Genomic DNA, 26,492 nt, shown 5'->3' on the forward strand with positions numbered 1-26,492 from the left:
GTCCAGCGTTACCGCGTCCTGCAAACAGCTCACGGCCCCAGGCCCCTGTGCTCTGCCTGTGCACCCCTCCTTCTCCCTAATTGCAGGCAACCGCTGGTTTCCTTACTGTCTCCCTCGTTTTGCCTTTTTCGGAGGGTCGTTTCATTGGAATCATAGCATCCGTAGCCTTTTCAGATTGGCTTCTTTCAGTTACCAATATGCATTCAAGGCTCCTTCGTGTCTTTTCGCGATGTGATAGTTCATTTCTTTTTATCTCTGGATAACATCCTCTTGAGTGGATGTGCAGCAGGTTATTCACACCTGAAGGACATTTTCGTTGCTCTCCTGCTTGGCAGTGATGAATAAAGCTGCAGGAAACAGCATCGGGTTTTGTGCAGACGTAAAGGTTTACCGTATTTGGCTCACTCGGCTTTAAAGTAATAAAATTTGACATTATAATTTCCCCCAAGTATCTGGCTTTTCGTTTGTTCTCGCCTCCCTCACAGATGTTTTCTGAGCCCTCGTGTGTGGCGAGCACTGTCCTAGGTCCTGAGGATGGGGAGACGGGTCCAGCGGCGGGTCTGCCTGGAGGAGCCCGGGGTCTGGAGGGGAGAGGAGGAATTCCCGCAGAGCGAGGCCCAAGCTCCGTGAGCACCCAGCCTGCGGGGCCGGAGGGCCTCAGGGGACCTAATGCACAGAGAGACGGGGTTTTGCCTTGAAAGTGGAGGAAAGGCTCGCTAGTCAGAGGTCACACAAGCCACCTGCGCTCTCCTACCATCCGCGAGACTCTAATGACGAGGCCACAGGTGTCTCCCAGGGAGCCGGGGAACACCGACTCTTTCAGATGGCCGTGTCTGCCCCGTCTCAGGAAGGAGGGGCGAACGGATGTTGGGGGGATAACTGGCAATTTCCAACACCAACATTTATCATCAATAATGAATCCGCTCCAGCGCCGTCGTGCCACACCCACAGTACACTCTGGACGTATCTTAGTTAACCAGCTTCCTGGATGGGGCGGCGTGGGATTCCTGGGTTAAAGGGCCTTCACACTCGCAAGATAAAACTAACTGCGCCACGACGGGAACTCCTTGGTGTTGTTTTGTTTGTTTTTTTTGTTTTTAATACACTGGGCTATTTTTTCTTTTCTAAATAAAATTTATATATATAAATAAAAGGAGTTCCCATAGTGGCGCAGTGGTTAACGTATCCGACTAGGAACCATGAGGTTGCGGGTTCGGTCCCTGACCTTGCTCAGTGGGTTAACGATCCGGCGTTGCCGTGAGCTGTGGTGTAGGTCGCAGACGAGGCTCAGATCCTGCGTTGCTGTGGCTCTGGCGTAGGCCGGCGGCTGCAGCTCCGATTCAACCCCTAGCCTGGGAACCTCCATATGCCGCAGGAGCGGCCCAAGAAATAGCAAAAAGACAAAAAAAAAAAAAAAGTGTTTTTTGCTGTGTGTTTCTGTTTCCGTTGGAATAATTTCTATTGACCCGACGTTGCATCCTTTCTTCTACTGGGTACAGAGTCTACTGTTAAGCAAATGAGTTCATCACTTTGGTAGCTTTTTTTTTTTTTTCATCATTTCTAGCTTTTTCATGTACCGTGAGAAACCAGTTTCCACCTCTTTGCTGAAATGCCCCACACGTTCAGCGTGTTGTCAGTTTTCCCTTCATCTCTTTAACGCGTTTGTCTTTCTTAAAGACCTGAGCGTTTTTACATCTGTTCTCCCCGTGGGTCTTGTGATGATTGTTTTTGCTCTTATTAATCAGGTCACCGTTTCTCAGTTCCATTGTCTGGCAATTTAGAAAGAGTTAACGCTAGACAGTTGTGTAAAGAAAGAGTAGACACAGAAGTAAATCATAATTACCGGTAGGAAAAAGGGACGCCCCTTTTCCGCTCGGGCTGCGGATAAGGTGGGCTGGCTGTGTAATCTCTCAGTTGAGCCGAGTCTGGATTTGGCTGCAGTTCGCTTAGATTCAGGTGACCCCTTGGTACACACACTTCTTTTCAGTGGAGATCTGAGCGCTGCTGAGACTCCATCCAGCTCTGCTCCACGGTCCGGCTGCCAGCTTGGCATCCCAGGGGAGCTCTGCTTGACAGCCTTCCTGCCACTTTGTGGGTGTTTCTGGGGGAGCTGTCTTTGTCCTGCAGCTCCTCCCCTTGCTTCGGGAGGTCTCCCTGTGCCCTGCCACCCTGCCTCCAGTTGAGTGGGCCACGGAGGTGCCCCTGGTGAGGGCTTTGTGTGCTTCAGAGGGATTTGCCTCCGGTCTGTCCTCAGCCTTGGCGAGCAGCTGCCTGACACTTAGGAAGACCCTGCATGCTCGGGTGTGTCTTGCAGCTCACCTGCCTCGCTCCCAGCCCTGGGGTGCCACCTACGCCACGGACGAGGACCCACGAGGACAGGTGCAGGCCGGCTGTGTGACTGAGGCTCTCAGGCTGCAAATCCACGGGACTGGTCCATGCGGCTACTAAGCAGTTGGTGACAGGTTTCTCTGTACTTGTGGCTAGAATAAGCTTGCTTCTCTCCCCAAGGCTCTGAATGGATGCAGAGTGATGGGTCTTTTCTCTCCAAGGAGTGACTGGTTTGGTTTCTCTCCAAGGAGAACCCAAAATTTAGTTTCTTTGCATCCTGTTTTCCGACCATCTTCAAAAACCCTCTCTCTTTTAGCTTATCCACTTGGTCTCATTGTTAGGGTCAGAGTGACAGCCTGCTGTGACTTTCTGTGCCGTAAACAGATGTAGGACGTTTTGTCGGATTCCCCTGCAGAGAGATTATAGCAGGTTATGCGCGTTTGGCTCCTGCTTCCATTTTAAACCTCAGAAGTTGCATTAGCCTTGTGAAAGAAAAAGTTTTCCTTCAGGTAAATTCGGATCATTTCAAAGCAATATTTTCTGACACTTTAGAATTAGAATTATCGACTGCCAAGATGGGGCTTCTTGGAAAGCAACTGAAAATACCCATGAAAAGTCTGAAAGAAGATTTCGAGATGGAGACAGAGATGAACAAGGGGTCCCTCTGTGGTGTCAGGAGCAGGGGTTCCGGGCTGCACGGGCCCCGGGGCAAGCGCTCTTCGCCAGCTGCTCAGGGGTCCCGAGGCTGCGCCTTGTCGGTCAGCGGCTGCTGAGGGTCAAAGCCACAGTTAGAACCAGCGAGGGCAGCAGGGAGGGACCCCGCACGTCAGGCATCCTCGGGGTTCTTGTGGGAGATTGAAGTCCCTCCTGCTCCCCCAGGCTCTGTGCCCAGTTCCTCTCTGCCTGCCTGCCCTCCCCCAGGTCCCCAAACACCGCCTGTAACAGACAGCAGGTCCCCTGGGGCCTCCGTCCCAAGCCCCAGGTCGAATCTGCAGTCACCGCCCCGCCCTGTCCACTTGGACTTCATCTGGCATCTCCAGCTTGAGCAGGTCGAACCTCTCTCGGTGCCCAGCGTTCTCCATCCTGGTAAAGGGCACCGTCCTGTAGCTAGTTCCTCAAGGGCAGGGAATTATCCTTGATTTCATTTTCTCTTTGTGCCCCCCCCCCGCCCTGCCACCTTGCCAGCCCATCTGTCAGCAAGACCTTGTCAGCTTCGTTTCTAGGTTGTATCTGGAATCTCCGCAGCGCCCCCTACCACCACGTCCAGGGTGACACCTGGTTCAAGCCACAATCACCTCTTTTATTTATTTATTGTTTATTTTTTTAAGCTTTGTTGGCGTCTCGTTGATTCACAAGGTTGTGATCATTTCTGTTGTACAACCAAGTGATTGTGTTACACACGTCCCCACATCACCTCCTCTTGGAGGCTTGGATTTGCCTCCTCTCGGGGTCTCCTCGCCTCATTCTGGTCCCTCTATAATCTACACTCTTCCTGGAAGCCAGAGGGATGTGTAATACAATAACCTACTGCTTAAACTCTCCTGAGCTTCCTGTTGGCCTCGGAGAGAAAACCGGCCCTCGTGCGGGCACCTGGGGCATCGCCCACGCCCACCCTGATCTCGGCCATCACTGCCCGCCGTCTCACTCACTGCTCACCGCCGTCCACCCCGGCCTCCAGCCCTCCTGCTCGCATCAGGCTCCCCCTGCCTGGGGCTCTACCGGAGGCCATGCTCCCTGTCGAGGACATGCTTCCCCCAGCTGTCAGCGGGCCGGTCCCCTTTCTCATTCTGGCTTCAGCTCATCAAATCCTAGAGGCTCTCCCTGTCCCACGGCTCCACCAAAACAGCTCCCCAGCTGCCCTCCAGCTCTTTCTGTCCTGCTGCCTGTGCGGCTCCTGGCACGACCTATAGCGTATCTGTTTATCTTACCGACTTTTCTGTTTCTTGTCTTGTTTCTCCCTCCAGAGTCTAAGCTTTCCAAGAGGAGACCTTCCCATCTTACTCACTGCAGTCATCTTCAGTGTCTAGAGCAGCAGCTGAAATACGATAGGTGCTCAGAAATTCTTTTTTTTCTTTTCTTTTCTTTTTTTTTAAGGGCCACACCTGTGGTATATGGAGATTCCCAAGCTAGGGGTTGAATTGGAGCTACAGCTGCCAGCCTGCCCCACAGCTACAGCAATGTGGGATCCAAGCTGTATCTGCAACCTACACCACAGCTCATGGCAACACTGGGTCCTTAACCCACTGGGCGAGGCCAGGGATCAAACCTGCACCCTCCTGGATGCTAGTCAGATTCATTTCCACTGAGCCACGTAGGGATCTCCAGAAATTTTTTTTTTTTTTTTTTTTGTCTTTTGTCTTTTTGTTGTTGTTGTTGTAGCTATTTCTTGGGCCGCTCCCGCGGCATATGGAGGTTCCCAGGCTAGGGGTTGAATCGGAGCTGTAGCCACCGGCCTACGCCAGAGCCACAGCAACTCGGGATCCGAGCCGCGTCTGCAACCTACACCACAGCTCACGGCAACGCCGGATCGTTAACCCACTGAGCAAGGGCAGGGACCGAACCCGCAACCTCATGGTTCCTAGTCGGATTCGTTAACCACTGCGCCACGACGGGAACTCCCAGAAATTTTTTTTGAGTGTAGGAATTGCACGCCCTTAAAAGTCAGTGTCCGAAAGCCCCTCTTCCCCCCGAGCTGCCTGGCGGGCTTCCCTGCGGCTCCCATGCATCTCCTCTAGGCCACAACTGCAGCTCCCATTCAACACGTAGCCCAGGAACTTCTATATGCTGCCGGTGCAGACATAAGGAGAAAAATAGATACCATCGGCTATACCTTCCAACACTCCCTTTCTCACCACTCACCCAGCCACCCACGCCAGATACGTGAGCTCCTGTTTTTTTTCCCCTTTCTAATGTTATTATATTATATTGATTGAAATGTAACTTTCAGAGGTAAAAAAAAGACTTCAGATTTGTCATTGCAGGTTATCTACTTGCACACCTAGACGTAGCAGAAGAAATGCCGTTTTTGATTTTGGTGTGATGGTAGTACACAGTGAAATGGTTTTAGTATCTCAGCTTTAAGTGCGTTTAATAAACAGCTGTCTCTCTTTTATAGCCACAGCTATGGCCAATCCGATACTGTCATCCTTAGATGTTAAACGGATTTTATTTCAAAGAATTACCAACAAAGGAGATGACTTGAAGAAAGCCTTCCACCTGCTCGACACCGGTAACGACAGGACGGTGTCGAAGAATGAACTGAGAAGGGTCATCGCAGACTTCCTGCTGCCTCTCACGAGAGAACAGTTTCAGGACATTCTGGCTCAGGTACGGTGCAGGGAAGACCTAGAATCACCCACTGCAGAGGAGATGCTGGAGATGTCAGGAGCATGTAACCTGGCCTAGCTTTCCCTCTCACTGTCCCGAATAAAGTTGAATTCGTCACAGTTAAATTTGGGCAGATTTGGGACAATCGTCATGTGCTTATGTAGCCCTATTGCAATCATTTTCTTTTTTATTTTTTACTGAGGTTTGTTTGTTTGTTTTTGTTTTTTTGCTGCACCCAAAGCTTGTGGAAGTTTCCAGGCCCCGGGACCGAGCCCACGAGAACCCCCACTGCCATTGCAGCTGGTGCCATTGCTGCAGCAGTGAGTGCTGGATCCTTAACTTGCTGTGCCACAGGGGACTTCTTGTAGCTGACTTTTTCGAGGCTTCCATATAAAGAGTATCTGGTCAACTTCTGTTTTGAAACTTAGTGTTTGCCATTGTTCTTCCCTTGAGTAGTTATTGAGCATCAACTGTATGCTCAACTCAGTGTGGAGCCATTTGAGGGTTTTCAGCTATTATGTCTTTAAATATTTTTTTCTATCTCATCTTCCCTCTCAGGCATTTTGGTATTGTCCTACAGACCCCTCGGCTCGGTTCATTTTTAAAAAATAGTTAAAATATTTCCTCTGCATTTTTCAGATTGGATAATATCCTTTGGTCTATCCTCAAGTTCACTGACTCCATCTTAGCATCTCCATTCTGCTAGTAAGCCCATTTGGTGAACATTTTAAATTTTAGACATTGTATTTTTCAGTTCTAGAATTTCATTTTGTTATTTTTTTAGTAATTTCTATTTATCTGTTTAGATTTCTTTGTTTTTCTTTCAATTATGGACATGTTTCTTTTAACTCACTGAGCACAGTTAAAATAGCTGCTTAAAAGTTCTTGTCTGATGGAGTTCCCATCGTGGTTCAGTGGTAACGAATCTGACTAGTATCCATGAGGATGCAGGATCCCTGGCCTCGCTCAGTGGGTTAAGGATCTGGTGTTGCTGTGAGCTGTGGTGTAGGTCGCAGCTGTGGCTTGGATCCTGTGTTGCTGTGGCTGTGGTGTAGGCCGGCAGCTGCAGTTCCGATTGGACCCCTAGCCTGGGAACTTCCATATGCCACGAGTGTGGCCCAAAAAAGCAAAAAAAAAAAGCCCTTGTCTGGTAATTCTAACGTCTGGGTCGTTTCAGGGTTGGCCTGCTTTGATTATTTTTTTCCCTTGAGAAGGATCACATTTCTCTGGTTCTTTCTTTTTTTTTTTTTGTTCCTGCTGCATGTGGAAGTTCCTGAGCCAGGGATCAAACCTGCACCACAGCTATAACCAGAGTCACAGCAGTGACAATGCTGGATCCTTAACCCACTGAGCCATGAGGGAACTCCTGGTTCTTCATTTCTGAGTGTATTTGGATAATATCCAAGACCAGTTCTATTCAGAAGAAATGTCATGTGAGCCGCATATGTAATTTTAAATTTTCTAATAGCTTCATTACAAAAATAAAAAGAAATAGGTGAAGCTAATTTTTTTTTTTTTTGTCTTTTGTTGTTGTTGTTGCTATCTCTTGGGCCGCTCCCGTGGCATATGGAGGTTCCCAGGCTAGGGGTTGAATCGGAGCTGTAGCCACCAGCCTACGCCAGAGCCACAGCAACGCGGGATCCGAGCCGCATCTGCAACCTACACCACAGCTCACGGCAACGCCGGATCCTTAACCCACTGAGCAAGGGCAGGGAGTGAACCCGCAACCTCATGGTTCCTAGTCGGATTCGTTAACCACTGCGCCACGACGGGAACTCCTGAAGCTAATTTTAATAATATTTTACTTTAACCAAATATATCCAAAATCTTTTCTCATTTCAACATGTAATTGTTGGAATGGTGGGGAAGAAGGAGGCAGAGGCTGGGGCCGTGAGATTGCAAGCGGAGTTTATTGACCAACAGAGTGGTCGGGAGCTCTGAGCAAGCAAGACTCCGTTCCCCCCATCTGTGGGGGGGGGGGGCACGCCCACCCACCCTCCTCCTCCCCCTCGAAGGGGAGTGCTTGGTTTTTAAAGATAGGGGTCGTTTTTGCTGAGTCCTGTAGTCCGTGGTTGGTATTTGGGAATACTGTGTCATCTTTAGCCTTGTCTTTGGGGCTCTCTTTGTTTGACGGACCTCAGTCTGTTCCATAAGAAGGAGTCTGCAAGTCTGGATTTGGCTGGGTTATGCTGATTTTTTTGTCTTTTTATGCCTTGTTTTATTTCCTCCCTAAGAGCAATCAGGATTTTAAAACTGGTGGTAAGATATTTTACATTTTTTCCTGTGTCCTAAGTCTGCGAAGCCTGGCATTGCTTCATATTTACAGCGGGCCTTGATTCCAACACTAAATTTCCACTGGGATATACTTTATCTGTATTTAGGTTTCATAAAATTTGCAGTTGAAGTACTGGATTCACATACCTCGTCATTTTAAACTGAAAAGTTTTCCCAAAATGGAGTTAATTTTAGAATTGAAGTTAATTTACATTAAACGTAGCCAACGATTCAGTTCATCCACTGCGCTCGCTCGCCGAGTTCCAAGGGCTCAGGAGTCACGAGAGGTGGCTGACTAGACAGCGCAGGGCTAAACCTTGTGTGCGCTGCGCTGCGGAGACCCTGGATTCTGTTGCTTTCCTCCAAGGCTTTTGGTGCTCTTGCTCTGGTAAGCTGTTCCGCTGCAAATTCTGCCTTGCCTGCAGTGGGCCGTTGTCACATCTCGGTTCGGCCCTTTTGCCTTCAGCTGGGACTCTGGTCTGCACAGGCGTGGTTCAGGCGTCAGCTGGAAGCATGGACGGAGCATGTCCCCAGGGAACGGGTCTCCTCCTCCGTCTCTCTCCTGCATCAGATTCCCTCCGCATTTTTAATGGCTGTGGTTGCTTTGGGCTCAGTCTGATGGTTCTCCCGGCCAGAAAAACACTGGGTTTTTTTGGGGGGGTGGTTAGGCACTTTGTTCTGGGCACTGACTGCGCCCTGCTCTTAGGTACAAAGCCATCAAGAACAGGAAACTCCCTCCATACGTGTCCCTTCTGCTAAGTTCTGACTTCCTTCAAAATCTGCCTGCTTTCTTTCACTACCCAGAGCCTTTATTGTGTTATTTTTTACTTTAAATTTATTTTTATTTTTTGTCTTTTGTCTTTTTAGGGCCGCACCTGCAGCATATGGAGGTTCCGGGGCTAGGGGTCCAATCGGAGCTACAGCTGCTGGCCTACACCACAGCCACAGCCACGTGGGATCCGAGCTGCACCTGTGAGCTACACAGCTCAAGGCAATGCCGGATCCTTAGTCCACTGCTTAAGGCCAGGGATCGAACCTACAACCTCCTGGTGACCAGTTGGGTTCGTTAACCACTGAGCCACTACAGGAGCTCCTATTCTTTTATTAATTTTTTGTTTTTCTTTTTTAGGGCTTCACCCATGGCATATGGAAGTTCTCAGGCTAGGGGTTGAATCAGAGCTACAGCTGCTGGCCTACACCACAGCCACAGCAACTTGGGATCTGAGCTGCATCTGCGACCTACACTATAGCTCACGGCAACGTTGGATCCTTAACCCACTGAGCAAGGCCAGGCATCGAACCCCAGTCCTCATGGATACTGGTTGGGGTTGTTACAGCTGAGCCACACCGGGAAATCCCATCCAGAGCCTTTCGATAGTTATTTTTTGTATTTTGACAGAGGTTATGGGTGTTGTCTGTGGGAGGTTAGTCTGTTAAGAGCTTTCTGTGCCACAACTTCTTCTGCTTTATCATTTAAAAAAAAGCAATCGCAAAGTTACAGACAAGTTGGAAGTACAGTGCAGAGAACATTTGTTCTTCCCCGAAGCCATTTAGGAGTAAGCTGCTCCGTTTCTTCAAATATTTCAGTGTATGTTTCCTTAAAACAGGGACTGTTCCGTACACCCGCCCTCCAGCCGTCACGATAAGGACGTTAACTTCACCTCACGCCTGCGTCTCAGCCCCAGGCCCCAGGTCAGATCTGTGCGGTGCATTTGGCAAGTCTCCTTTCGTCGAGGGCAGTTCTTCAGCCTTTCCTTGGTCTTCAGGACCGGCGCACTGTGAAGTGAAGCTCGCAGGCCTGTTATCTTGTAGAGTGTCCCCAGCTTGGGCTCCTTGGCTGTCCTCTGATGGCCAGATTCCGGCTTGCATCTTTGGCAGGAATGTCTCAGGAACCATCACCTTTTCTTCGGTTGCAGGGGATTTCAGTCTGTCCTGCCACTGCTGCTGTTTGTTTTGGTCACTCGATTAAAGTGGGATCTGTCGGATCCGTCTCTCTTTTTCACGGTTGAGGACTCTTGATCCACGTTGTAAGCATCTTGTGCGGGAAGAGGTGAACCGATGCAGATGTGCCACTCCTCACCAAACTTGCATTTATTGCTTATATATCTGCAGACTGAAGAGTTCCTGTTTTACTAACAAGCAGGTTCTGATCCATTACTTTCATTATTTATTTTGATGCCCCATTTGCCCCTAATTTAGCCAGTAGGGGCCCTTCATGCTGGTTTCTCTGTCATTTGGACATGTCCCTGTCATTCCTTGCTTTCTGATCCAAGACATTATAAACTCACCTGTACTCTCCCTGCCTCGGCCTTACTTTCCTTGTCTTGGTCTTGGACGCATCCATTTCTCCAGAGAGCTCTGGTTACTTCTCTTTTTTTGGACACCCCGCAGCACATGGAGTTCCCAGGCCAGGGATCCGATCCCAGCCATAGTTGCGACCTAAGCCACAGCTGCAGCAAGCAGTGCTGGATCCTTAACCCACTGTGCCAGGCTGGGATCAAACCTGCATCCCAGCGCTCCCAAGACACCGCCAATCCTGTTGCGCCACAGTGGGAACCTCTCTGGTTACTTCTAAAGGAAAAAGGTATCCAGCGTCTGGGATCTGGGCACTAGGGCTGCTCATTGTCACCGGATGTCACTGCTCCAGGCCCTGGAAATGGGCAGAGGTCTAGGGGATGCACTGCCTGTGTGTGTGCGTGCCTGTGTGTGTGTGTGTGTGTATGTGTGTGTGTGTGTACGCACATGCATTTACAGCTACATTTATTTCCACATCAGTCTCTCTTTCTATTGCAAACCATGAGTTCACACCAGTAACCCCAATTCTAACCCAGTAGCCGGGGTTCTTTCTCATTTTCTTGCCTTGCTTATCTGCAGCTACCTTTTCAGACGGTGAGAAGCTTGGCTTCTGCTGCTCTCAGTATATTTGCTTATTTGATCCCTTCCCCAGGTGTGACCCACCTCCCATCTCCAGCACTCCCCGTCCCCATCCCGCCTGGGCCAAGCCTGCTCGGACCACCCCAGCTCCCCCATGTTGCAGACACCATTTTTTCTCAGCCCCATCTCATGACTTTAGGACTGAATTGTTAGGAAGCAGGGGAGAAGGGAAGGGGGAGAAAGAGGAAGCGCTTTTCTTTTCTTCTTTAAAGAAGTAGTTCCCTTTATTCCAAAATGTCCCAAATAGTACACGTTGATTCTTTCACGTCATCCTTGATTGTAGCTGCTTTATAAGGAAAAGCTTTATTAAAACATAACTTACATATCATAAAATCCACCATTAAAAATGGACACGTTTGTGATTTTTAACATATATTCACAGAGTTGCTGCCACCATCCCCATTATCTCATTCCAGAATGTTTCATCACCCCTAAAAGAAACTTTGTATTCATTAGCGCTCACTCCCCACTCCCCCTCCCCCTAGTCCCCTCCGAAGACAACCATTCATCTATTTTATGTCACAATAGATTGCCTATTCTGAACATTTCATAACATGGAATAATGCAGTATATGAGCTTTTGTGTCTGGCTTCTTTCACTAAGCATAATGTGTTCATGGTCATCCATGTTGCAGCATGAATCAGTGCTCCATTCCTTTTTAGGGCTGAATAATATTCCACTGCCTGGACACTTCACATTTTCTTTATCATCACTTGATGGGCCTTTGGGTTGTTTCTACTTTTTGGCTTTTGAAAACAGTACTGCTCTGAAATTTCATGTACAAGTGTTTACGAGGACACATGTTTTCACTTCTCTTGGGTACGACCCCAGAAGCGGAATTGCCGTGTCACGTGGTGATGTTCTCTTGCTTTTAAAGAACATTTGTCCTCACAAACATTGCATCAGTTTCCTCATAAGCTCGATCTGATACTTTATACCAAATGGAAAGCTAAAAACATTATTTCCTGCTAATGTCTCCCTATATTTATGATCTAATGTTAATTTAAAATTTTGACAACCTTCCCAAGCTAATCAGCTATGCAGGAAGAGGAAAAGTACAGAAAATGTGAAATGTGTATCCGTTTTTAAAAGCTACATCTGTTTTTGAAAGAAGTCACTGAGAACTGTGGAACTTCAGAGGCTTTAAAAACCAGGTTCTGGTGTTCTGTCTTAAATAGTAAGCATGTTTTTCTAGAACCTTGAGTGCCCATGACCCCTGAATAAACCAAGGAGCGTGGACCACGGTGCATTTTCAGGAGGCCAAGTTCATTGGGCATGGAGGGCAGGGGCTCCCTTCCTAATCCCCGGAGCTCGCTGTCCATGTGACTTCTCTACACCGTTTCATGACTAACCCATGTGGTGATGGACACTTCCTCTTTCAAGGGTTAATGTAAAGCCCACCTGGAACCATATAAAACTGGTGAACTATTTCATGAGCATCTCACCCTTAAAACTAGAAAAGGATTTTCCAGTTATCATGAATTTGATTTTTATTTTATTTTACTTCAAGAACCATTATCAAGAATGTTAGACTCTCAGGGGGTCTTGATGTTGATAGGCAAGAATGGTGAAAAGGTGTGGCTTCTCACTTGCCCTGTACCTCAGTTGTCATTCACAGTAATATGACTTTTTTTAAAAAACGTGGCCTCAGTCTCTGCATATTAATATAAACATGTGAAAAGAAGTTGAACTGGTAAATAGATTCCAGAGAAGGACAACAAAATTCTGCTCTGGTCCTGGTGGCTGTGCCAGGTTGGGGAAAGAGATGTCTTTGAAGATACTTATGGACATACTGGATGTTCATTTACACCCCCACCCCCCCCAGCCGCAGTCTAAGCATTTGCTTTTAGGAGTTCTCCTCGTGGCGCAGCAGAAACGAATCCGACTAGGAACCATGAGGTTGTGGGTTCGATCCCTGGCCTCGCTCAGTGGGTTAAGGGTCTGGCGTTGCCGTGAGCTGTGGTGTCGGTCACAGACCTGGCTCGGATCTGGTGTTGCTGTGGCTCTGGCGTAGGCCGGCAGCTGTGATTCAGCCCCTAGCCTGGGAGCCTCCATATGTCGCTGGTACGGCCCAAAAAAAAAAAAAAAAAAAAAAAAAATTTGCTTTTAGCAATTCATCAGTGGACAGTTTTAATTCTGAACCATTCTTGCCGGAATCACACATCCTGGAGAGGCAGATCCTTAGCAGAGCCCCCACTTTTAGACTAGATTCTCGGGTGTCCAGAGGGCTTGGTTTGGGAGACCAGTCCTTGCAGAAGAGTATCTGCCACATTAGAAGTTGCATTAGACCATAAGCTGCAATTCAAAAGGTGCAAAAGCTTCAGCTGGTTGGTGGACTTTCTTCTTTACAGGCAGAGTGGTTAGTGTCGTGAGACGAACCTGGGCTCTGGAGTCACAGATCACTGTGACTTGGTGACTCACCGGAGGCAGTGCCAGGCAGGGAGGTCACGCCTCTGCTCTGTGAAATGCAGACAGTGTCAGCATCTTCAGAAGGCGGTTTGGGGCAAGATGAGTTAAAACCAAGAGCAGGGACTGTGCCTGTTTACACAGCGTGACTTCCTTCCCCTTTAACTCTCATCACTGCCAAGAGCATGCGGGGATGCAGCCTGGGAAGCTGCATGTTTCGTCTGCTCTTGCCCTTCTTCTGAGCGCACAGGGACGCTTTGAAGTGTCTCCCAAATTATCGCTACCAAGAAAGGCCCTATCAGAAACGCGAGGCCTGGGTATCCTTTCTGGGAAAAGGCTTCACAACATGCCACCCCCGAAGCCACTCTCCCTCTGGTCCCATTTCCTGGTTACACAGGTTTTACATAGTAAAGAGACATCCGTCCTTTGGGGAAGGCTGCGATAATCGCGCTAGGCTTTGAGGCTGGAATTTTTTTTTTTTTTGTCTTTTGTCTTTTGTCTTTTGTTGTTGTTGTTGCTATCTCTTGGGCCGCTTCCACGGCATATGGAGGTTCCCAGGCTAGGGGTTGAATCGGAGCTGTAGCCACTGGCCTACGCCAGAGCCACAGCAATGCGGGATCCGAGCCGCGTCTGCAACCTACACCACAGCTCACGGCAACGCCGGATCGTTAACCCACTGAGCAAGGGCAGGGACCGAACCCGCGACCTCATGGTTCCTAGTCGGATTCGTTAACCACTGCGCCACGATGGGAACTCCTGAGGCTGGAATTTTAAGGCTTGGTGTTTATCCGACTTGCTTGTGTATTGTAGGCTGTATGGGAAATTGGATTTTGTGCATTTGCATGGAATTTAATGACATATATTTATATTGATTATGTATTTATTTTAATTTTGGTTTCATAATGCTTTTGGGGGGAAATAATTATTTTCACTTTTTAAGCCATGACTTTTGGTTCCAGAATTTCAAACCTCCAGGAAATTTGTAAGGATAAGAATACTGCAAATAGGAGTTCCTGTTGTGGCTCAGTGGTTGACGAATCCAACTAGGAAGCATGAAGTTGTGGGTTCGATCCCTGCCCTTGCTCAGTGGGTTAAGGATCTGGCATTGCTGTCAGCTGTGGTGTAGGTTGCAGACGCAGCTCAGATCCCACGTTGCTGTGGTTGTGGCATAGGCTGGCTGCTACAGCTCCGATTAGACCCCTAGCCTGAGAACCTCCATATGCCGTGGGTGCGGCCCTAGAAAAGCCAAAAAGCCAAAAAGCCAAAAAAAAAAAAAAAAGAATTGTGCAAATAATACCCACCTGCCCTGTGCCCAGATTTGCCCGTTGTGAACACTTCACATCACTTGTTTCTCCCGTGACCTTTCATTATTTCTGTGTGTGTGTAGACAATACTCACAAAATACACAATGTGTGGAGTTCCCGTTGTGGCGCAGCAGAAACAATCTGACGGGCATCCATGAGGACGCAGGTTCGATCCCTGGCCTCGCTCAGTGGGTTAAGGATCTGGCATTGCTGTGAGCTGTGGTTCGACCCCTAGCCTGGGAACCTCCACATGCTGCAGGTGCGGCCCAAAAAGACAAAAATAAATTAAAACAAACAAACAACCCCCCCCCCCACCCCGAGATACACATGTAGTTTTTTTCTGAACCATTTAGGAGGATGTGGCCTACGTTCCGGTTCTTTACTTCTAGATACTTCAGGGTGTATTTCCTTAAGAATAAGGGCCATTCTCTTACGTGATCGCAGCACAGTTATCAACTTTAGTAAATTACACTTTGAGGTAATATTTAATTCATAGTCCATATTGATCCATTTAACCCACTGATGCCCTTTAGAATTTTAATTTAAAAGTGACTTTTTTTTCTCCCTTAAAAGTATATTGGGGTCCTCCTGTAGCGCAACAGGTTCAGGATCCAGCGTTGTCACTGCTGTGGCGTGGGTTTGATCCCCGGCCTGGGAACTTGCACATGCTGCGGGTGTGGCCAGAAAAAGAAAAAAAAAGCATATGAATGTACAGGAAGTTCCCATGATGCTGAGAGGGTAAATTGTGCTGTGGCCTCAGGCCCTTGGGAAATATATATATTTATACATATACACACATAGAAATGTACATATATGAAATACATATTAGGGAGTTCCCATCGTGGCTCAGTGGAAACAAATCTGACTAGGAACCATGAGGGTTGCAGGTTCAATCCCTGGCCTCTCTCAGTGGGTTAAGGATCCGGCGTTGCTGTGCGCTGTGGTGTAGGTCTCAGACACGGCTCAGATCCTGTGTTGCTGTGGTTGTGCTGTAGGCCAGGAGCTGCAGCTCTGATTCGACCCCTAGCCTGGGAACCTCCATATCCCGCACATGTGGCCCTAAAAAACAAATAACAAAAAAAAAAAAAATAAAAAAATATAAAAAAATACATATTAGGATATATTTCTACTAACTTTATTTTTTAGATAGACCTAGATCTTAGATAACAGTATAGACAACTCGTTGACTTCCGAGGGAGCGCAGGCTGGCATGCTGGCGTTCCTGCTTTTGCGCTTGGATTGCCGAGGGCGGGTGTCGACTCAGACACCTGGATTAAACAGCGGTCAGAGTGAACCGATGCCCGTCCCGCTGGGAGTGCCCTGTCCTCACCACGGACTGTGGGGCTGCCCACCGCCTGGATCCGAGTCCCCTAACGGGCTGTCCTTCTTGTTTGGCTGTAGATCCCTCTCACCCGCGCCGGTGCCGTTCCGTACCTTGAGTTCCTGTCCAGGTTCGGCGGAACTGACCTCAATGTAAATGCTGTAAAGAGGTAAGTTTTTTTTCTGACAATGTGAAACTTGAAATGATAAGAGATGGGACACAAGGTCGTTAGAGGTAGTCACGCCCACAGATATTTACGGGAGATGTGTTGGTAGAGCTGGTCCATATAGAATTTAATGGGGTTACTCCTCAGTCACAGTGTATTTATTTATTTTTTAACTTTTTTTTTTGGCCACCCTCACGGCGTGTGGAAGTTTCCTAGGCAGGGCTGGAAGCTGCACCACAGCAGAGACCAGAGCCCCAGCAGTGAGGACCGTCCTTGACACCCACTGAGCAGCCAGGGAACTCCCCCCACCCCTGATTTATTTCCAGCAGGTTCTGACATCTATCTGGGATGTAGTTCAGATGAAAAGAATTATTATTGTATTAAAAGTGGACATTAAAACCAGCTTAAGGTATTTTCATATGCGGTATGTTTTCCGATTTGGAAATAATGAACTTTAACTTTGAAGTAAAAATATTAGGAACCACATTTAAATTTTGCTTGTTTCTAAACATTTCGAATGTCTTTCATTGGAAAGCGATCGTGTTTTGGTAGCTAGCAATGCGGCAGTTCACAAAGATCATGGGGTGTCGCCTTTGCGTTTCGTCGCGGTAGCGTGAGCATGGGGCTCATTTGCTTTATCTGAAAACCAGAGCGTTAAAGTCGGAACCTTACTTTCCTCTATCGGCTGTGAAGGTCTTTGATTGCAGTGTATGATTTAGGAAATGTTGTTTCACTAAAAAAACGTAGTTACTCAGATTATCGGCCTCTGAATGAATAAGCCTCACTTTCTCGGGAGTTGTGTGAACAATTATAGAAATTAGATTTAGTCCTGAAATATCGGCAAATGGTGATATCCTCCCTTTCATGATTGGATCTGTCCTCGATGCAGCCGATGCCTTAAGACGTCCGGGGTCCGGGCGCGGAGGGGCGGGGGGCGGAGTTATTCCTCAATGAGGGCGGAGTTTCGGTTTGGCGGGGTGAGCAGTCCCGGAGCTGAGCTCTGCTGCGCGACGGTGCCAATATGTTAACACTACTGAACTGTCTACTTACAAACGGTTAAGATGGTAACTTTTATGTCACGAAGTTCCTACTACAACTTTAAAAGAATCAGTGAGGCTGTTCCAACAAGATGACAAACTGTCATCCGCCCCACGGCCTGGGACTTCTCTGCGCTCTGATGGGTTGATGCTGCGCAAGTGGTAGCCTGGGCTGTTTAGAGGCTCCCTCGAGAGAAGGAGCAGTTGTTTTCCAGGCTGCGTATCCAAGCTCTTGACCCAAAACCATCCCCATTTGTGGGATAAGTTTGTTGGGTGGACAGTTACCTAATGTGAAGATTCTTTGCTATGAAAAGATAAACAGTTGGAAACACTGAGAGCAGGAGACTTTTTGTTGAACTGTGAAACCTCGGTCTAATAATTTGAGATCAACAGTATCATAAGTTACTGCCTTAAACATAAAAGACTAAGTGTTTAAACTAAATTTGACACATTTCTGACCTACGCATGAAGCTCAACTCTCTTTGTTGCTGGAGACCATGCATCAGAGTGGATAAAGACGTCTCGTTCGGTGCTGCGGTAGGCTATATCCACGAACAACACCCCACTGAAAACACCTAAAATGATGGATAAAAGGTATTTCAATACATGACTGAGCAGGCGAGAAAGTAAGTAATTCTCAGAGGCTAAACATACAGTAAAAATTAGAATCCGGAGAAGTGAGTTTTCTGTAAAGCCAGATTTTGCCCTGAGTGTATTGGCCAAATCTTGGTGTATTCGTGTTTCAGTTTTGTTGGCTATGTGGAGTGAAGGGGACGAGAAGCAAAGCCTACAGGGTGTGCCCAAGGTGGAGAAACCTAACAGAAGCCCAGGGCGCATACAGGCGGGACCCCTCTACCCTCCTGTAAGGATAATTTAGAAATACGAACATGCATCACAGAAGGACACAAGGAAACCTACCTGTTTCAACACTGGCATGGGGTGAATAGGGGAAACATTAAAATCACAAGCTGATTTTCGTGAAAATATGTGCCAAAAATAATGCTACTTGTGTGGCCTGAAAAGTCTCAAGCTAGGATTTTACTGAAAACTGGTCCTGGGAGTTCCCCTTGTGGCTCAGTGGAAACAAATCTGGCTAGTATCCTTGAGGACGCAGGTTTGATCCCTGGCCTTGCTCAGTGGGTTAAGGATCCAGCATTGCCATGAGGTGTGGTGCAGGTTACAGACACAGCTTGGATCCCATGTTGCTGTGGCTGTGGTGCAAGCCAGCCACTACAGCTCTGATTTGACCCCTAGCTTGGGAACCTCCATATGCTGCAGGTACGGTCCTAAAAAGACAACAAACCAACCAACCAACAAAATCCCAACCAACCAACCAAACAAAAACTGGTCCTGGACTGGGTGTGCCCTTCTCTAGAGGAATACGTCTACAACGCAGCCCTCAAAGAATGTCCCCAGATAATGTTCACACACAAAAACCTTGAAAACATGTAAAGAGGCAAAGAATGAGGACTACAAACAAATAGACATCATATCCAGTAGAATCACATCTTCAAATACATGGGAGATTGGCACTAACAGATACAGACTCTAAAACTAGTGTTTTAATATCTTTAAAGAAATGTAAGGAGTTCCCGTTGTGGCACAGTGGTTAACGAATCTGACTAGGAACCATGAGGTTGTGGGTTCGATCCCTGCCCTTGCTCAGTGGGTTAATGATCTAGCATTGCTGTGAGCTGTGGTGTAGGTCGCAGACGCGGCTTGGATCCCACGTTGCTATGGCTCTGGCGTAGGCTGGCAGCTACAGCTCCGATTTGACCCCTAGCCTGCAACCTCCATATACCACGGGAGCGGCCCAAGAAATGGCAAAAAGACAAAAAAAAAAAAAAAAAGAAAGAAATGTAAGAATGGATTCAACACATGAATACGAAGTAAGAGGCCAGAAAAATAAAGATTTGAAGAAGTACAAAATGGAACTTCTGGTACGGAAAGAGATCATTATTGTAGAATAAAACTCTTTGCATGGGTGAAAAGAGTGCATTCAACACAGCTGGAAGGAGCATTAGCAGAGTGGAAAATAGATCTGAAGACATTATCCAGAGAGCGGCCCAGGAAGGGAGAGACAGAGCATGGCAGGAGGGCGGGGAGAGGAGCCGTAAGCATACTTCCCATTGCATTTCCAGACATGTAAGTCAAAGAGTAGGGCAGAGGCTATGTTTTTAAAACTCATGGCAAAGACTCTCAAGCCAGATACATAAAAAGGAATGGCTGTCTGGGTACATCACAGAGCAACGTCCACACCACAAAGAAAATGCTGAAAGCAGTGACAAGAAAAACAGAATCGTCTTCAGAGGAGTGACAATTAGACTGACCCTGATGTCTCAACAGTGATGATGAAAGATATGACATTGTGGGAACACCTCTTCGTTGTGCTGAACTAAAGTACTTGCCATCCTAGAATTCTATACTATACTTGTAAGAATGAGAACGAAGAGCTTTTTGTTTTTCTTTCTGGCCATGCCCGTGGCATGTGGAATTTCCCAGGCTGGGGATTGAACCTGGGCCACAGCAGTGACCTGGGCCACTACAGTGACAACCCCAGATCCTTAACCCACTGAGCCCCCAGAGAACACCCTGAATGAGAGCTTTTTCCGGGGGGGGGCCCCTGGGAGTCTGTCCTTGAATCTTGCCCTAGAATCTGCTCATCCACTGGAAAGGGAGTATTTGGACAAGAAGGACACGTCCGCACCTGTGCCTGTGGTAGGCAGGGTTACCTTTCACCTTGATCTCGCACGCTTCCTTCACACTGAGTTGTGCAAACAGGCAGCCTCTGCATTGACTTATCCAGTTGAGAGACTTGGGCTTCATCTGAGAGCTTTGGTATCAGCCAACACTTGATGCCATTGACAGCAGAGACTGAATACAACACAGAAAAGGTTCTGCCCTGGCCGTCTCAGCCTCGCCAGAACTATCTAACCTGAGGAAGTTGCCGAATGTCCTCTGGTCTTTGATTAAGTTGGGAGTAACGTGAAGATTAAAGAAGACCTGGAATATGGCAACACCAGATCCTTTAACCCACTGTGCCGAGTCAGGAATTAAACCTGAGTGCTGGCACCGCAGAGACGCCACTGATCCCAAAGCGCCTCGGTGCGAACACCGAGATTTGCTTCTGATGGACATTTCTGTTTATGGGCTGGATGCATCCCCTGCTTTGATGACCCATGTGGCACTCAGCACAGTGCCACGTCCCTGAGGAATGAGCACAACCTCCCATGTAGGAAGCAATGAACGCAGATATTGGGAGAAGGCTTTGAAAGCTTTCTGAGCATCGTACGAGAAGAGTCGCCACGGAGTTCTGAGGGTCATTAAAGAAGCTGAGAATCAGTTGAAGCTAAATTCATGCCCAAGATCACGCACTGCATCCTTCCTTTGCTGGGCCAGGTGCCACAGAGCCAAGTGGATAAAGCAAACCACAGGGGCAGAGGGTGCATCAGCAGAGCCGATGGGAGGCTGGGAGAGCCGACAGGTAGCCTGGGGAGGCAGAGAAGAAGGAAGACGGCAGGCTTTTGGCCAAGAGAAGCTGCATTTGGAGGGGCACATGGTTTGCTACAAAGAAGCAAGCAGGTAAAGGAACTCCGGAAGAAGAACCCATCCAAGCCAAAGAGACCTCTGCACAGCGTCTTGATTTTTGCATGCCTCTCTAGGTCACTTCAGTATGGACAGCTTATTTGAATTCTGCAGGTTAAAGATAAGTCAGTGAGAAACATTTTAAAACATAAAGACTGAGGGTGAAATAAAGATATTTCAGACGAAGGCTGAGGTGGGTCATCTTCTGCACATCTCGACTAAAGGAAATTCTAAAAGATATGCTATAGGCAGAAGGAAGGAGTTCCCTGGCGGCTCAGTGGGTTAAGGGTCTGGTGTTGTCTCTGCTGTGGCTCAGGTTACTGTGGTGGCTTGGGTTCCATCCCTGGCCTGGCTGGGGACTTCTGTATGCCACAGGTGCAGCCAAAGAAACAAACAAACAAAGGCAGAAGGAAAGTGATCCTCCGGGGGTCTGCGGGGCCCCCTGGGATCTGGCCTTCCTCTGTGACAGGCACTCTGCCACTCTCCCCTTTGATGGCTGTGTCCCAAACCCGGGGACTTTGCTGTTGCTCCCGCCTTAGGCCCTTTGACAGGTGGTCCCCAATGTCTGCAGTGCTTCTCCCCGAAAGGTTTCAGGTCACTCTGCTCACACTCATGAAGCTAACACACAAATGTGATTTTCGCAGTCTAGAATGTGAGCTCCCCGAGGGCAGGCAGCTTAGCCAGTTTTATTTACTGATGCGTCCCAAGCCCCCGGGACCACGTTTGGCACATGGTAGGTGCTTCCTGTATATTTATTGAATAAGTGGATGGAAAACAGCCGAGACAACCAACAAACCAAAGAGCCTATAGTCAGCAACCGGAACGACTCTCACGGACACAAGACTGAGTGAAGGAGGAAGAAACACACAAAAACTTCTGTTCATATGTGAAGTTCAAAAACAGAAAAGCTGCAGTGTATTGTGTAGGGATACGTGTCTCAGTGGTAAAATGATAACAAGATAAAAGCAAGTGATATTCTCAGTGTTAGGATGGTGGTGCTGCCAGGAGGAGAGGAAGCATCACGGTTGGAGAAGGGCACATGGGGCCTCTGGGTGTTTGGCTTTAGTCCTTGGTTTGAGTGATTTTGAAACAGGTGTTTGCCTTCATCATGATGAAGCTGTGCATATGCGCCGTATGTACTTTTCTGCATAAAGGTTATATTTCATAGTAGCAATTTAAAACGCAGCGAATTTAATAAACAAATTAAGCACAGCTAAAGAAATAAGTGACCTGGAAGACTGGTCAGAAAACATTATCCAGAACAGGGACACAGAAGATGTAATTAATTGGAGCTCTGTAAAGAGGGTAATGAGAGATGGGCTGGGGAAATAGCCAAAGAAATAGTGGTTGAGGATTTTCTAGAAATGATCAAAGGTACAATCCTGCGGATTCAAGAAACCAAATCTTTTTTTTTTTTTTGGCCGCGTCTATGGCATGAGGAAGTTCCCAGGCCAAGGACTGAACCCATGCCACAGCTGTAACCAGAGCCTCAGCAAGTGACAATGCAGGATCCTTAACCCACCGAGCCACCAGGTACCTCCAAGAAGCCAAATCTTAAAAAACAGATGGGGACAGGAATTCCCGTTGTGGCGCAGTGGAAATTAATCCGACTAGGAACCATGAGGTTGTGGGTTTGATCCCTGGCCTCGCTCAGCGGGTTGAGGATCCTGCGTTGCTGTGAGCTGTGGTGTAGGTCACAGATGCAGCTCAGATCTGGGCTCAGATCTGGCGTTGCTGTGGCTGTGGCGTAGGCCGGCAGCTATAGCTCCTATTAGACCCCTAGCCTGGGAATCTCCGTATGCCGTGGGTGGCGCCCTGCAAAGCCAAAAACAAACAACCAAAAAGATGGTGACAGAACCTCAAAGACCAAGAGAACTTAAAAGCGGCCGAAGGGCCACATTTACACAAAGATGACTTCTGAATAGAAATAGCGGAAGCCAGGTGAGAGTGGATGAATAACTACAGTGTGTTGGAAGAAACTCCCTGGAGTTCCCGTCACGGCTCAGCTGGTAATGAACCCGACTAGTACCCATGAGGATGCAGGTTTGATCCCTGGCTTCACTCAGTGGGTTAAGGATCTGGTATAGCCCTGAGCTGTGGTGTAGGCTGGCAGCGGCAGCTCGGATTCGATCCCTAGCCTGGGGACTTCCATCTGTTGCAGGAGCGGGCCTAAAAAGACAAAAAAAAAAAAAAAAAAGAAAAAGAAAATCACTGCCATCCTAGAATTATGTGTCTAAAGAAAATGCCTTCCAATATTTTAAATATCGAAATAAAGACATTCTCAAACAAAAATGGACTTGGCTCCCAACAGACCCAGTAAAAGAAATTCTAAGGATATACTTTAGGTGGGAAAATGATCCCAGGTGGAAGGTTTGAGGGTGCCGAGGGAAGGCGGCTGATAGGTGGTTAATCTGACTACAGGAAACGCTAATGGCTGTAGGAAATAATGATGGCTTCTGGAATTTAAAAATAGGTTAGAATTAGTACACATGACAGTAGTAATATATAAATTGAGAGGAGGCACTAGAATTAAATGTTCTAGAGTTGTTACACTCCAGTAGGAAGATAAAAGTTCTGATTAACTTGAGACTTGGCAAAGTATGCTGGCTGTAATTTCCAGAGCAATTACTACAAGATTAAAAATGGAGCGTATAACTCCCAAACTTACAGAGGCACAAAAATGGAATGATAAAAATGGGATCCACCCAAAAGAAGGCAAGAAGCAGCACACCAGGCAGAACAAATAGCAATACGAAATGTATCAGTAGTTATAGTACATATTCCACCTGAAAGACAAAAGATAACCAACAGTAAAATCCACAAAGAGAAACCTAAACGTAAGCTTGTAGAAAGGTTAAACGTGAAAGGCTTTAAAAAGCCCTCATCTAAAGAAAGCCAGCATCGCTAAATCAGTACCAGGCAATAGACAGGGCTCTCCTGAAGCAGAAACCGAGATGGAGTCTGGGGTGCAGACCTCCCTCTGAAGGGAAGAGGGCTGTAGCCAGAGCGGGCAGAGGAGCGGCTGTGCGGCCGAGGGGGCCTTCACCAGCTTTGGGGGGCGGGCGCTGAGCCTGGGAGGGGCCAGCCTCCTGGGCTCCATTTCTTCAGCTGGTGGTGGGCACACAGGTACTGTCTAATTTTCACTCCTCAAATCTTAAACATACATTGCACGTGGTGTTTTGTATTCGACATATAATCCAAACAACATTAAACACATCACGCTTAACGGAGCCTCATAAGGCTGCTTCCTGGTTTCCTCTTTAACTTGGACCTGGCGCCCAACCCCCGGAGCCTGTTGCCTCCTCTCATGTGAAACAGTGTTCATTTCTCTTTAAAGTGCCCCCAAGGCTTCCCCTCACCACCCTGTGAAGGCTGGCTTCCTTTCCGCGGCCCCCAGCCCCGGGAGCTCTCTGAACTTGCCCCCTGTTCCTGGGCCCCACGCGCCAGGCTCTCGGTCCCCTGGCTCCGAAGTAGCAGCCCGGGAGGCGCCAGGCTCCTGCCCCTCTGGGCTTCTTTGCTTTGCGAAGCCAGCTTTTCCTCCGAGTGGGCAGCTCCTGACCCCTTATTCTCCATTCTGATGCCCTGTGGTCCCCCTGCCGGACGAGTCGGCCCCTCCGCCGCCTCAGTCTCTCCCCCTGTCTGCCTTCACTGCCTTCTCAGCCCTTGTTATTACTTCAACTTGCATGATTGTTGGTTCCTGTCTGTCACTGTCACTAACATTAAGCTTTTTCAAGACTGGGAACACGTCCTGCTCGACACCACACCCCGGACCTGGGTGTAGGAGGCGCTGGGTAAATACTGTGATGGGGCCTCTGTTCTTCTCTGCAACCCCCCCCCCCCGCCCCCGCCGCCCCTCCCGGCCCTACCGTTTGTTCCAAAGAGGGGCTCTGAATCCTCTTATAGAGAGACTGGTGATGCGGGGTCAGAAATTGTTAATAAAAGCAGCTGGAGCCAAAGAGATTGTGCTGATGCATGTCCATCCCAAGTCCGTTCCAGCGTGGCCGGGAGGGGCCCGCAGGGGTCAGAACCAAGTGCGGCTGAGGAGGGTTGCGTGCGGGCCCTGCGGCCAGGCGCCTGGGTCTGCACCTGTCACCTCCAGGTCCACATGGTGACCTTTGACCCCCCCAGTGTCATCTGTGTTTTCTTTTGTTTTTTTTTAAGATTTTTATTTTTTCTATTGGAGGTGACACAATGTTCCGTCCATTTCTGCTGCACAGCAAAGTGACCCAGTCGCACACATTCTTTTTCTCACATCATCCTCCCTCGTGTTCCATCACAGGTGACTGGGCTACACAGCAGGGTCTCATTGCTTATCCACTCCAGATGCAGTAGTTTGCCTCTACTAACCCCACACTCCCAGTCCATCCCACTCCCTCCCCCTCGGCAACAACAAGTCTCTTGTCCGGGTCCATAAGTTTATTTCTGTGGTGTGGAAAGGTTCACTTGTGCTGTATATTAGATTCCAGATACAAGTGATATCATACGGAATTTGTCTTTCTCTTTCTGAGTAACTTATCTTCATATGAGAGTCTCTAGTTCCATCCATGTTGCTGCAGGTGCATTATTTTGTTCTTTTTTTTTTTTTGTCTTTTTGCTATTTCTTGGGCCGCTCCCGCGGCATATGGAGGTTCCCAGGCTAGGGGTCGAATCGGAGCTTCGGCCACCAGCCTACACCAGAGCCATAGCAACGCAGGATCCGAGCCGTGTCTGCAACCTACAGCACAGCTCACGGCAACGCCGGATCGTTAACCCACTGAGCAAGGGCAGGGACCGAACCCGCAACCTCATGGTTCCTAGTCGGATTCGTTAAGCACTGCGCCACGACGGGAACTCCAATTTTGTTCTTTTTATGGCTGCGTAGAAGTCTTTTTTTTGGCTGTGTCCCCGCAGCCTGTGGAAGTTCCCAGGCCAGGGACCAGACACGTGCCACAACAGTGACAACGCTGGATCCCTGGCCCGCAGTTCTCCTCTCTAAAGCGGGGTGATGACACCCTAACCCATGGAGCAGTCATGAGGGCATAAGATGAGGCTTGGCCTCAGTAAGTGCCCGTCCAGTGAAGGCGAAAGTGCTCAATTCCCACGCCGTCCTAGGAGGAGTCAGTGTTCTATTTCATTTTACAAATGAGGGCACCGAGGGGTGGAGCAGCTGAGGAACTGGCCCAAGTTCATGCTCTTGGCAGAGGGTAGCCCCTAAGAAATACCTTGCATTTAAAAACATGTAGTTTGGGAGTTCCCGTCGTGGTGCAGTGGTTAATGAATCCGACTAGGAACCATGAGGTTGCAGGTTCCATCCCTGGCCTTGCTCAGTGGGTTAAGGATCTGGCGTTGCCGTGAGCTGTGGTGTAGGTTGCAGACGCGGCTCGGATCCCTCGTTGCTGTGGCTCTGGCGTAGGCCAGCAGCTATAGCTCCGATTCGACCCCTAGCCTGGGAATCTCCATATGCCACGGGATCGGCCCAAGAAATGGCAAAAAGACAAAAAAAAAAAAAAAAAAAAAAAAGACAAAAAATAAAAAAAAATTTTTAAAAAACATGTAGTTTGGAGTTCCCATCATGGCTCAGTGGTTAACGAATCCAACTAGGAACCATGAGGTTGTGGGTTCGATCCCTGGCCTTGCTTAGTGGGTTAAGGATCTGGCGTTGCCGTGAGCTGTGGTGTAGGTCGCAGACGCGGCTCGGATCCCGCGTTGCTGTGGCTCTGGTGTAGGCCGGTGGCTACAGCTCTGATTCGACCCCCAGCCTGGGAACCTCCATATGCTGTGGGAGCAGCCCAAGAAAATGGCAAAAAGACAAAAAAATAAAAAAACAAACA

The 26,492-nt window shown here is 48.3% G+C and overlaps 1 protein-coding gene across 1 annotated transcript in view; it reads left to right on the forward strand.

The window, feature by feature from the left end:
- Nucleotides 1–26,492, forward strand: part of EFCAB6 (EF-hand calcium binding domain 6) — a 221,323-nt gene that overhangs the window by 708 nt on the left and 194,123 nt on the right. The window contains 2 exon segments of the mRNA XM_084955059.1: nucleotides 5,444–5,655; nucleotides 15,975–16,063. Coding sequence (XP_084811185.1) covers nucleotides 5,444–5,655; nucleotides 15,975–16,063 — 301 coding nt within the window.

This window comes from Sus scrofa, chromosome 5, assembly GCF_054392235.1.
Source record: "Sus scrofa isolate SSC_HxYL_T2T_F1_AM1 chromosome 5, Sscrofa_HxYL_maternal_Yorkshire_Landrace_v2.0, whole genome shotgun sequence".
NCBI classification, from domain to species: domain Eukaryota; kingdom Metazoa; phylum Chordata; class Mammalia; order Artiodactyla; family Suidae; genus Sus; species Sus scrofa.